This window comes from Diadema antillarum, unplaced genomic scaffold (assembly GCF_040938485.1).
Source record: "Diadema antillarum isolate AM-2024a unplaced genomic scaffold, OU_Dant_1.0 scf00000017, whole genome shotgun sequence".
Taxonomy (NCBI): domain Eukaryota; kingdom Metazoa; phylum Echinodermata; class Echinoidea; order Diadematoida; family Diadematidae; genus Diadema; species Diadema antillarum.
In genome coordinates, this window is record NW_027270906.1 from 6614574 (window position 1) to 6627147 (window position 12574).

The following is a 12574-nucleotide window of genomic DNA, read 5'->3' on the forward strand; positions in this document are numbered from 1 at the left end:
CCTTTGGATGGGCGTGGCAACCTTACATCTCCTGTGGGTGGGCATGGCATCAACCTACCTTTCTCTTCCTGCAGCCTCCTCTCCCTGGCCTGCAGCACAGCCTGCTCCAGCTTGAGGGTGACAAAGTAGATGTATTTCCTGTTGTTGAAGGCCTTGAGGAGGGCCTTGGATGTAGCCGTCTGGTTGGGGCTGAAGAGGGTCTCCATGCCGTCAAACACAACACCCTTGTGGCAGTCATTCAGCTGTTGTTCAAATCAAAGAATGTGATATTTGATATTATTCTTTCCCTTTTGCCAATCTTCCCTAACCTGCATGCATATTTACTTTTACTGACCTCTTTGTAAAATCCTCCTCTATCTATGTTGCTACATTCTTTGTTTCAATTTCTTCTGTCAATCCTACCTTATCTCAGACACACCCTCCAACATACACTCCCTATATTCGGTTCACTTCAATGCAATATTCTTTCTCTTTTCTTTTAATCCTCTTTAGCCAGTACGATCAACTATTTTGCCTGTCTGTCTATCTTATGAGGTCTCCATCAATTTCCATCCATTGTCTGTAACCTGAATACATATCTTCTAGCTTACTTTTATCAATCATCCTCTACTTGCAAACAATTTCTGTCCTATCTATCATCCTCCCCTTCATACCTGCATGCGCTCCGCCAAGATCTCCACCAGCAGCTCCTCCGGCAGGATGCAGCTCATCAGTCCTTCCTCCCCGGCCACGCTGGCACTGACGCTGAGCCGGCGGGCGATGGGTGCAGCCGGGGGCGGGCTAGAGGAGAGCTGGGTGGTGGTGTCGCCCTCCTGCTTGGCCCCCTTCTTCTCCTTCTTGTCTGCCTTTTCCGGTTTGGCTCCGCCCGTTGTCGTAGCACCGTCGTCGCCGCCCACAACGCTAAAAGCGGGCTTGTGGCCTGAGATGGTGCTCGTCTTGCGGTTGCTGATCACCGACGGGGCTCCACCAGCACCCATCACTGATCCTGATGACATGGAAAGACGACAATAAATTTAGTTCTCCACCATCACTTGTAGTAAATAAAGTAATAATTCTGTGGAATACTCACTAAAATTATGAATAATTATTTCACAAAGCACCTAGTAACCCTGAAATTGATTATGCGCAGTGACTGTATCAGTTTGAAGTCAATTTTCTTTGTGTCCTTATCAAGTGTAAGATACTGATGTGATTTTGTATGCAATACATGTATAATCAATTAGAAATGCTGTTTAAATGTGCCTTGTTCATGCTCACATTGTCAAAGATTCAAAACATAATGCCTAAATATCTATAAGAAAACATGAATGAGTTGACTCAAACAGAGCACAATATTAACACAAGAGAGGTTGGAAGAGGTTACAAGTAATTGATAGAGGGGATTTGAAGACACATGCAAAATTACTTCAATATTACCACTTACTCTACTACTAACTCTGGACTTTAAGCAATATGTATTAAAGGAAAAATGTGTAAAACAGGACAAGAGCTTCAGGATATCAGAAAAAAAAACAGCAAGGAAGCTTAAATACTTTCCTTTTATTTTGATGATTTTGATGACTTAAACAGAAAGCCAATGATGCACATACTTTAGATGCAAACACGAGGCAAGTTACAATTTATGGGCTAACTACGAAATGTTTTCACCAGGCATGTATTAAGACAGAGATATCACATTGCATATTTCGGTTACCTGAAGCTGCTCCTAGTCCCTGTGTATGTGCATGGACCGCCTCCATGCTGAGTGCGCCCCCAGTGCCGTGGGCTTGACCCTCGCTGCCCTCTCCCTCTCGGGCCAGCTGGGCCCGGGCCATCTGGGCACACATCTCCCGGGCCTTGAGGCCCGCCGGCGTGTTGCCATTGGAGATGGCATCCAAGACCACGCTGTCCACAGTCAGCAGAGCAGCCTCGTAGTGTTTGGCCAGGGCAATGGATGTGGTCGTCTTACCTGCAGATTGATAGGGTTATAGATGTTAATACTTCAGTAAGTGATGTATTCACCCTTCATGTGCCCTGACACTGTACCAAGCTTTATCATCAGCATTCATGCAGTTATCCCTCCATACTTGACGTAATTGTAAAGTTAGTAAGCTCACTAGGACGAAGGAAAGTCTTTGTCTTTGAGGCCTGTGCTTCAAGTGATAATCATTTGCATTTTACAGAAGCTATCTTCCACAGCATTGGATTTTTAATTCAATGCATTTTCTAAAATCTAGAATCTGAGACATTTGTTCACTTTTAGCTACTACAAACTGGAGTATTCATCCTCTGATGGATATACACCTTGAATACAAGGCACTCTTATTTCTAACAGGACACCTACTGCAATCTGTGAACACAAAGTTGTGAATGTGTGATCCACGTACAACTCATGAAACAACTGTTACAGCAGAGTATTTATCCCATTGAGTAATCTTCAACCCTTACCATTATTTTCTACTTAAAAACATAAAAGGACTTTATTTCTTTTTTAGTTAAAATACTACCAGCAGATATTTTCTTGTCTGGTGGATATTTTGAAGGGCTTGAAAATGATGTGTGGCATTCCCACTGTGCTTATAGACAGACATTTGCACAAAACATGTGGTTTTATACATCATTTCAACAGGCAATGCACTCTTCCTCTGGAAAAATAAAAGATGAAAGAATAATCTGCTGAGGAAAAGACTAATACACAGATTGCTGAAGTGGAGGTGGCAGAAAAAATGAGGGGATAAATAATGTGAGAAATTTCACCAGAGAGGGGTGCTCCATGGACCACCAGGGCCAGGCCACGCCTCCTCATAGCTGCCTTGCCCTCTGGGGAGAGGTCGATGCCAAGGTGCCTGGCGATGGAGGCCGAAACGGGGGTCACCTCAATGAGTTCGCCCACACCCACTGTGCTGGCAGTATCCTTCTTGTCTGCAGTGATCAAAGACAGGGGCATGAGCTTCTTATTATTAGAGATGAAACATGCATTTTGAAGGAGTTCATTATTATTACTTTCAGTACCATCATCATTATCATCATTTACAATTCCAGGGCTGCTAGCATTCCCACACCAAAATCAGGGCAGTTCCCCAAAGTACACAGTAAGATACTTGTGTTTTACACGCGTCTCAATGGGCAAAGATAAGTTTTCAAATCAGATATCTATATTCTCTAGTTAGGACACGATGGAATATCTAAGCTTTCAGGAAACCTTCTGCAGAATCAGGGAGATTTGGAAGCTCTGTAATTCATAGAAGTAGACATTCTCGTACACATGTTTCAAGTTTCTCATACACAAGTTTCAACAACCCATCTCTCATGCCAACACGTACATTCATCAAGAGAGTGCATACATATTGAACTATAGAAAAAAAGTGAAGGCTCTTTTCAATCAAAAGTACTCAAATTTCATACAAATGCAGTGTTGATATAGCTTCAACAAAATGAGAGAGACAGAGTGCCCTACCTTGAGTCTCATCCTCTCCTGGTTTGTCACCATCAGGAGGGGCGCCCTCTACGGCTGACTTCCCTCCATCCTTCTCCCCATCTCCCACCACTGATGCCTGCTGCCCCGCATCCTCCGAGGCCAGCACGGTAGGCGGTGGAGCTGGCTGGTTGGTGGGGGCTCTGGACGTGGCTGCAGAGCCTGGTGCTGCTTGGCTCTCGTCTCCTGTAACGGCACACAGGTGGTATCAAATAAAGGGGATTCAAACTCTTGTGGTTAACGGCGAGTCATACCACACCCTTTCCAAGCCGGCATCAATTGGGGGTACAGCTAATAGGCAAATGCCTCCCAGCCAGCCTTGTTTCAAAGTGCATTTGTGACTGGGCTCTACAATCGTGCTTTTGGATATTGGTGGTACCCAAATTAATAGAGTACAAGTAAAGGAGTACAGATGGATTGGACTTAAAATATGAGAGTTATGGAACTTAAATTATGTCATACAAGTCGCTGTGCTTACAATCAAAATTATGTAGTCTGAAAAGCTTGTAATCATCTGAGGTAAAATGACCACAGCAGCCAACATTCTGCATTTTAACATGCAACATAAAGCCAACAATATTATCACAGTGGCTGACGTGTTCATATTTTCTGTGCTGCTTTTAACATGAACGTTCAGATCTTCAGATCTAGACTGACAAGTACAATTGTACATAGAGAGAGAACGCACAAAAAATTCTTCCACAACAAGAACTAGGGCCAATTATGAGCCATTTCAGCAATTAACTCTCATACCAATGCTGGCAACTGAAGAACATTTCATGTTAATGATATTTTAATGTTGATGATATTTTGAGATAGTGGTTCCCAGAGGTTTAAAGGGTTGATTTCACCAATCAATTCTCATGTTACTAGTAACAACTGAAGGACATTTCATGTTAATGATATTTTGAGGTAAAGGTTCCCAAAGGTTTAACAAGATTTCTCACCTTCTACTGTCAGAGTCTCTGCAGCAGCGGCTGCCGCTGCCCTGGCTGCCAGCTCGGCCTCCACCCTGGCCTTCTCCTTCTCCTCCTCCTCCTCCAGTCGTCTCTTCTGTTCGTCAAAGAAGTCAGTGATCTCTGAGGGGAGCTTCTCTCCGGGGATGCGGGGAGGAAGTAGCAGTGTGCCATGCTCGTCGTAGTCTTTCATCAGTCGCAGCATCTGTTTTTTATGGGTGGCAAAGCAATGTAAGCATGAAATCAATCACCATCTTCTATGCATCTGTACCTTATATCTCCCTTTCAAATTTTGAGGACTACCTACAGTGTACGTTGAGAAACAAGCATCATTACAGTAACAGTATCAGGACAATTACCCACTGAGGACAATTATTCCATGGGTAAATACTGACTAGTGATAGGGTCTCAATAGAGTAAAGATTAGGGTTATGGTTAGGGTTAGATTTAGGGTTAGAATTTGGATTAGGGTTAGGATCAGGGTAAGTGGAAGGGGAAGGGAAGGGGTAATTGTCCAGGGGTAGTGTCTGGGGGTAACTATCTGGCAGTAATTGTCCCAGAATCCAGAGTTACACTGTATTGTATTGCATCACATCACATCTAGCATAATCAACAGTAAATGTGTCATTATAGTAATTACTGGTCAATAGCTAATCTGCCAGGAGATTGTGAAATCTTGAAAACTGCTATTCACACCAAAGGAAATTGAACATGGGCCTATAGCACAAAGAAAATTTAAGCTGATCAACAATTGGATTGATCATTCAAAACAAAACAAAAGAATATACACATTTTAAAAAATGGATGGTTGAAAAAGAATGAAGAGATAATGTGTTAGGAAGACACAAAACATTGATTGTAACAATGTCAACCAACCTTTTCCTCATTAAGATACTGCTTGTCAAACTCTAGGGAGTAGAACTCGATGGGGAAGGAGCAAGGGTTCTTGACAATCACATCCTTCTCATCCCCAGTGCTGTGGGGCAGGATGGGGCCAAACTCCAGCAGCGACTGGCTCAGCTCCAGCCGCGGCTCCAGCCCGATGCCGGTGGCCATCATGGTCAGTCGCTGGCTACTCTGGTTGATACGGAGTGTCATGCGGTCCGAGTACAGTTTCTGTATGAAGGGGGGGGGGGGGGGCAAAGTGGCTTCATGAATGACCAAGAAAGGGGTCACAACACATTCTGAGTGACTAAACACTCTTTTTGTCAAAAGGATAAACAGACTTAAAGAATACATCAGATGGTTTTGCCGTGGACATTAAAAAAAATGGTGTCATTATCTTGGCTAATGCTAATTGGTACTCCTGAACTCTGCGAACAGAAATTATTCAGATACTGTACACGCCATATAATTTGCCGGAGTTTTATTTTCACAAATTTTGCAAGTCAGGTGCTCTTTGAGAATTTAACAACACATGATAATATAAAATCTGATCCCAACAGGAATGTGATGTGCCCAAGTACATTTCTCCATCCACTGCACTACTCCATGATCACAAAATTCACCACCTGTAAAATTGGCAGGAAATCCTGATTCACAGAAAAATTTAGATTCACATATATTGCATACGTGTATATAGCATTCTTTGAATTCTCTCTGTATAATTTGTACTGCAGAGAATTCATACCAGGCAGAACAAATATTCAAAGATTTAAAGACAACCATGCAAAGTTTACATCGGAAACAAAAACTTTCGGCTTTTTCAGAGCTGGTCAGGCAGTTCAGAATTTCTGTTTATTTTGCATCTAGTTAATAATAACTTAACTCAATAATGAAAAGCCACTTTCACAAAATTTCACACAGTTAGGGTCTGACACCATATCTAACTACAAAGTTTGGAAATCATGTTTGCCACTACATCTATGAAACAGAAAAAAAAAATCACTTCAAAGTCATGAACTTTATGATTTTATTTTGCAGTATGGTAAGTGTTTCAGAAGACACAGTGAGTGTGATAGTTTCAAATATGACTGACCTCTTCTGTGGGCATAAACTTGACCTGTACGTTGACCCTCTGACCCGGAAGCAGCATACCAGTCGGAGGCATCATCTCAAAGTTGCGGGGCATGGCTCTGGCTGGCTTCAGCTTCCGCCGTAGGTGGAGGGGCATGTGCTTGTCCACCTGGAAAATAATCAAACGATCCTGAATTTAGTCTGCTGCAGGCATCAGCTGTGGGTCAGAATTATCATACTTCACAGAAAATATCCCAAAGAATGCAACTGGTATTTGTTACGAAATTCTAAAAATCGTATCACAGTTCACAGTTTGCTTTTCATTACATTTTTGTGTTATGCGTATTCGAATGATGTTATCATGTGTTGGAAATGAAATAAAACGAGTAATGAGATGAAAAACTAATTAATTGCCTATCAATCTTTTGTTTGACATGACTGCTCTCCATAAAAATAGCTCATTTCAGTTCAAAGGCAGTTCATATGGAGAAACAGTATATACTGCATCACTACAATTGCAGGTATATTCAGTAAAAGTACAAACATGCTACAATGGTGATAAAGCAATGGCAGAAAAGTTTTTTGTTTTTCAAACCACGAATCAGGGATGCCAACCTTGTAAACAGCACTGCAGTATTCTTAGGGCTGACAAGGCATATTTTGGAGGAAAAGCTGCATTTTTACCTTTCCTGCAAAAGACATCGTGTAATAATTCAATTTGGGTAAAAGCACTGTTTTCCATTAGACTTGCAATATCTTTTTGGAAAAAAAAAGTGCAATATACTGAAAGAAAAGTTACAGTTGGCATCTCTGACAAATACATCAAACTGAGGATGCTTTGTTGTTTCTGGAGGCGCAACAGAGGACAGGATATTCAATCCATGCTTGTTACAAAAGTCTGCTTTCATAGATATGGTGGTCATTCAATGCCATGCATGGAACTACAATGTACAAAGCTTCCATATTTTCTACACATGCTTGAGAGCTATGCAAATAAAACATGTCTTCTCTTAAATCACACTAAAAGTGCTACAATGCTACAAGTTACATATCAGGGTCAAGCTGAATACATGTTACAAGCAAACCTGTCTTTAGTGAACATATTTCATCAGTTCACATCAGTCTAGGTTTAGTTATTCAAGCAAAAGAAAATATTAGGATGGTTAGTAACTATCACATATGTATTTGGATGTTGGCTATCAAATTCAATCCAGCTATTCAATCAAATTTGTGTTAGACTGTACCCATTAAAGTGCAAATTTGTACTCATATTATTTCATTAGGTGCTTCATTCTAGGACACGAGTGTACTTACAGAGTTTACAAGGATACAAAGGGTTCTACTGTGCAAACTGTTTTACAGTCTTATTTTTGCAAATTATTCCTCTTTGCATACAAAAGAGCAAAGTTGAAGTTTTTAGTCACTTATTTCTTTTGATTGGAATATACTAGACTTAATACTTCAAGGAAATACGGCTGCTGCAGACATTTTCCTGGATGACAAGCAAACACCATTACAATTTCATTTATATTACATTTCCATTATATTCGTCTCTGCCACAACGTGCTACATAATGGTTTGTGACATGCCATGCACTTTACAATGCAAGGTGGGAATATGGCAGACATAGCCAATTTCAAATGCAAAGCCACAGCAAAACAGCACTATACAGCAACATCAATTACGAGGAAAAAAAAAAGAAGTGAAATGTGCAAACAAAGCCGTGAGAGAAAACAGAAAAAGGAAGCTTGGCCGAGATACCTTCATCTGCTTCTCCAAAGCCTGGCGGATGCAAAGGTACCGTCAGGAGATAGGGACACAAGAATAGTTCTCTCATTTTTTTTTTTCAAAGTGAATTTAACTGTCTTCAAGATGATTTCACAGTAAGGAATGCTAGAAACCTGCAATTTTAAAGACCCGGTACAGTGGGGAGGAGAACAGTCGCCCAAATGAATTGATCTTAATTCTCTGCCCAGTGGGAGTACATTTGAAAGCCGTGACTTATGCAGCCTGCTTGCCCATCAGCAACATCAATGTATACTGCACTGAAGTGAAAGCTCATTACAGTGTATGTACATTTGATTCCAGTTGAGATTCTTTGGCTGTGTGTGTACTGACACAGAGATCAGTAAAAAAAGCAACACACAATTTGTTTCAGGGATTCTCTGATAAATCCAAATAGGGCCAGTCTCCCCACAGCACAAATCCCCACGCTACACGGGTCTTTAAAGCTGTCCACATCACACACTTCACACAGATTCTCGAGGGTGACTTCCCAAGCACATGGATCTACTGGATTAAAGGGGCACTATGAAAGTATGCAAGTGGAAAAAAAATCTCCGCATCAATTGTTTGCCATGTGTTATGCACAAAGTCTGAATGTGATCTGAGAAGGTATCAGATTCAGATTCATTCAGATTCATCTTTATTGGTCTCTGATAGTATATCAAAATTTTGTTTCCATATGTTTACAATAATGTTACAAAAACATTTATGAATCAGCAACATTGAAGAAGCTGCAGGTTCAAATACAGATGATACAATTCAGGAAAAATGGAAGAGCCGGTCTATCAAGGCAACCACCATTATCCATTTTCTTATTATTCCCTTTTTAATGTATATTCCTTCACAAGAAGTGAGTCATGTGGAAATTGAAACATAGTGTAGACAACTTACAGCAGAAAACTCTGTGGCTTGTAACATTCGCAAACAAATCAAACTGCAAATTCATCAAGTGTTTTATAAAAAAGCCACATATTTGAAGAGACTCTGGCATTGCTTTGAACTTCAAACACACCAATCACGTTCACCTGCAAAATGTGCTCACTCACACATTACAACAATGACACTTGATCAGTGGAATAACACATCACTGCCGCACACGGGCACTCTAAGCACAGACCCTTGCCTCTTCCTCATGCCATGAATGTTGTGATGAAAATGCCAGAGCTATTAAACACTACATCTACGGATTTTATTCCTGTCCGCTCTTTAACGATAAAGGCATGCTTGCAAATTTGGACATTATACACTAGTCAGCATTTTAAGTTATACTCCTCATCATTAATCTACTAAAATTCAAGAGAAAGAAAAGGAATGACAAATCTAAACGAGATGCCTGCAGCACCCTTCATGGATGGGGGCAAAAATTGTCACAGCGTTTTTATCTGAGAAGTTTTTAATCATGGTTTGGTAATTGATGAAATACATTCAGTTTTGCATCTCTTCACATTTCGAACCATTATGTAAAGCTTTCTATAGTTGCTAAGAGAGAAAACTGCATAACTTTCAATTTGAGCAAGTCTTATACCTTCTGTACACAATATTTGTGTGTTGAAATGTTATTTACAGCCATTGCATCTCCATTCCTGTCTCCATGTGATGAGGTGTGTGCAAACACACTCCCACACACAAACTCTCACACAAGGAAAATAACATAGATAATTCAAGCACAAAATGTAATCGTGATGAGGATTCCTTGTTTTGTTGAAAGGGAACCGAATGAAAGTGTACAAAAACTATTCAACATCTCAGTTATCAAACATTTTGTGAGATGCATCAACAATTTAACATTCAAGTTTTGATTGGACTTTTGTGAGAACAGGGCACAAACGTGCATCAGGCCAAGACAAACAAAAGAAATGACTCGCAAGAGAATGAAACTGACCACAAGCTACGGTGAGGCAATGTCCAAGCTCACTAACCTGTTTCTTCTCCTTTTCAGTGGGCAAAGATGACCATTCGCACTTGACTTCCTTGTGGTTGTGCAGCTGGACGGTCACCACCTTGCACTGACCACACTGGACCTCCCCAAACTCCAAGCAGTCCGTGGAGATCTCCATGTCTGGCATTGTCACACAGGCCCTCAGCCGCAGGAATACACACGGTCCATTGATAATCTGCAGTGGTCAATTCAGTGGTTACACAAGCAAATGTCAGTGTCTATGCATTGCACAAGTGAGTTTAAAGATCTGGGGCCTGTTTCATAAAGATTGAGCGTAAGTTGCGATCAATCGCAAATTGCATTTCCTTTAACAACTTTGCAATTGATCGCAAGTAATAACGCTCAATCTACTGACAGTTATGCATGATTTTTCTTGAAATCAAGCATATCTTTACGAAAAAGTATGAATTATGCTCAATATTGAACTTACGCTCGATTCACCAAGTTACGCTCAATAAATCAAGCGTAAGATCAATCGCAACTCTTTATGAAACAGACCACTGGTTTCTCATTGACTAATCAAAGCTACATGTTTTTTCTTTCAAGGCTTTTGAAATCAAGGATGTTTTTACATATTATGTCACTTAGTTTGTAGAAGAGGAAATGAATAACTTGACATTCCCTGCAATTTATGACTAGATCTACACTTCAAGGGAGTACACATGACTCACATTGATTGGGACAAGAGCCTCCACATCACCCAGTCCCAGGTTGGACCCCAAGGGGTCAAAGCTGACCCTGAAATCCACTGTCTCGTGGTCAGGGAACCCCGGCAGGTGACGCACTCGGTCCAGCTCCACGTTGAATCCCGACCCTGCCAGCGAGGCACGGTCAGCAGCGAAGGACACGGAGAAGTAGCCCGTGTTGGTGGCTCGGATGATGTGAGTACGCACGGTGCCCAAGACGACATAGCCGAAGTCCAGGACGTAGTCTGGCAGACGGGCCCTGGGAAACAAATATTTTCCTCTGATTAGTAATATCATCTAGGCATCTACTGTAAATGCAGAAATTTTTGCAGCTGTAAAACAATTTGCGCATATTTCACGCTACTTTTGGTTAGAGCGAATTCTAAAACCAGCAAAAATATCTTCACAATTTCATCTGCACATTTTGAATGGATTGACAATTGCACAGTGCGAATTCATACAAGAACTCACAAATATGTTTTTGAACTGCTGAGTGCGAAAAATTAATCGCGTAAAAATATTGACGTATACAATAATTTACTCTTGAAAAGTAATACAAAATAGCATGCTGGGAAAGGAGAATAAGTATATTGGGTATGACGTGCATTTCTTCCAGAAACTTTACAATTTTTTTTCCTTGGACCTATAATCATGAGCTTCCGTAGTCTCAAGGACATGCAGTGTAAAACATGGCAAGCTTTCGTGTTGCAATTTTCTGCAGTGAGAATGGCTCTATAGAAGTATGACTTACTTGGCCTTGACGTTCTTCTTGCTCCTCGACGTGGTGATGTTGGCCGTGAGGGCAGCAGGGGTGTGCTGGGCCTGCAGAGAGCGGGCAGTGTCCAGCTGGACATCGATGGCAAACTCCTTGACCAGCAGCCGCTCCACCTCCAGCTGTAACTCCAGTTCAGAGGGGAACTCGTTCTGTGCGCGAGAAGGGATACCATTCGAGTCAATTCAATTTTAATGATTTCATCCATGCATTTGACATAAACTGCACATGCAATTATGAGTCCAGGATATTACAATAAAGCCAGTGGCTTTAAAATTGTGATTGCCTTTTCGTAGAATACAGCACAACATGAAATAGCAAAATATGGCAAAACAAATGTAACAAATCAAACACAAAATAAACAACACAAACAGATACACCCAGAAGTAAAAATTTTTAAAAAGGATTAAAAGAAGAAAATAAAAATCAATCAAATATAAATAAAACAACATGTGACAAGGGATACCACAACAATGGACTGCACAGGTATTCACTGTGACATCATCATCATCATCACCATGGTAACCACATACCTGCAGGGACATGATGGACTTGGCGTCCTCCTGCGAAGGGTCCCTGGGGGTGGGGGAGGGGATAGGGGACCCTGCCCCTCCTCCCGCCCCTGCCCCCAGGAGACTCTTCTTCTTGATGTCACGGCCCAGGTTCTCCTTGGCCTCCTTCATCAGGGAGGCGTAGAGACCGTCCTCGTCCGGGTAGCGGGGGAGGTCAAAGGAGACGCGGGGGAAGACGCCCTCACCGTGCAGGTTGATGGAGTCGGGCTCAAAGTGAGCTACTTGGATCTGCAGCAGAGGAATGCCAGATGGTGACAACTTGAGTTAACTGACACAAAGAACAACTTGAAAATTGCCAGAAAGAACAAGCTCAACTTATGGTAAAAGCTATAAATTGTGTTTTTGACTGTTGACCGTTCTTCTAAAGGGATATGCAAAAATGAAAGCAGCATCTTTACATTTCCAAAGACCCATCTGTTTTCACAAATAAAGAATAATGAATTTTCATTTTGTT

General features: G+C 41.4%; 1 protein-coding gene across 1 annotated transcript in view; it reads right to left on the reverse strand.

Annotated features, from left to right (window-relative positions):
• LOC139726095 (hydrocephalus-inducing protein homolog) overlaps positions 1–12574 on the reverse strand; it is a 96028-nt gene that overhangs the window by 52256 nt on the left and 31198 nt on the right. Inside the window, exons 31-43 of the mRNA XM_071637178.1 lie at positions 12082–12348; positions 11528–11700; positions 10762–11035; positions 10071–10265; positions 8128–8148; positions 6389–6535; positions 5287–5526; positions 4402–4615; positions 3437–3640; positions 2737–2901; positions 1694–1948; positions 654–985; positions 59–242 (exon numbers count right to left, since the gene is read on the reverse strand). Of these exons, the coding sequence (XP_071493279.1) occupies positions 59–242; positions 654–985; positions 1694–1948; positions 2737–2901; positions 3437–3640; positions 4402–4615; positions 5287–5526; positions 6389–6535; positions 8128–8148; positions 10071–10265; positions 10762–11035; positions 11528–11700; positions 12082–12348 (2671 nt within the window). The remainder of the gene's footprint in view (positions 1–58; positions 243–653; positions 986–1693; positions 1949–2736; positions 2902–3436; positions 3641–4401; positions 4616–5286; positions 5527–6388; positions 6536–8127; positions 8149–10070; positions 10266–10761; positions 11036–11527; positions 11701–12081; positions 12349–12574) is intronic.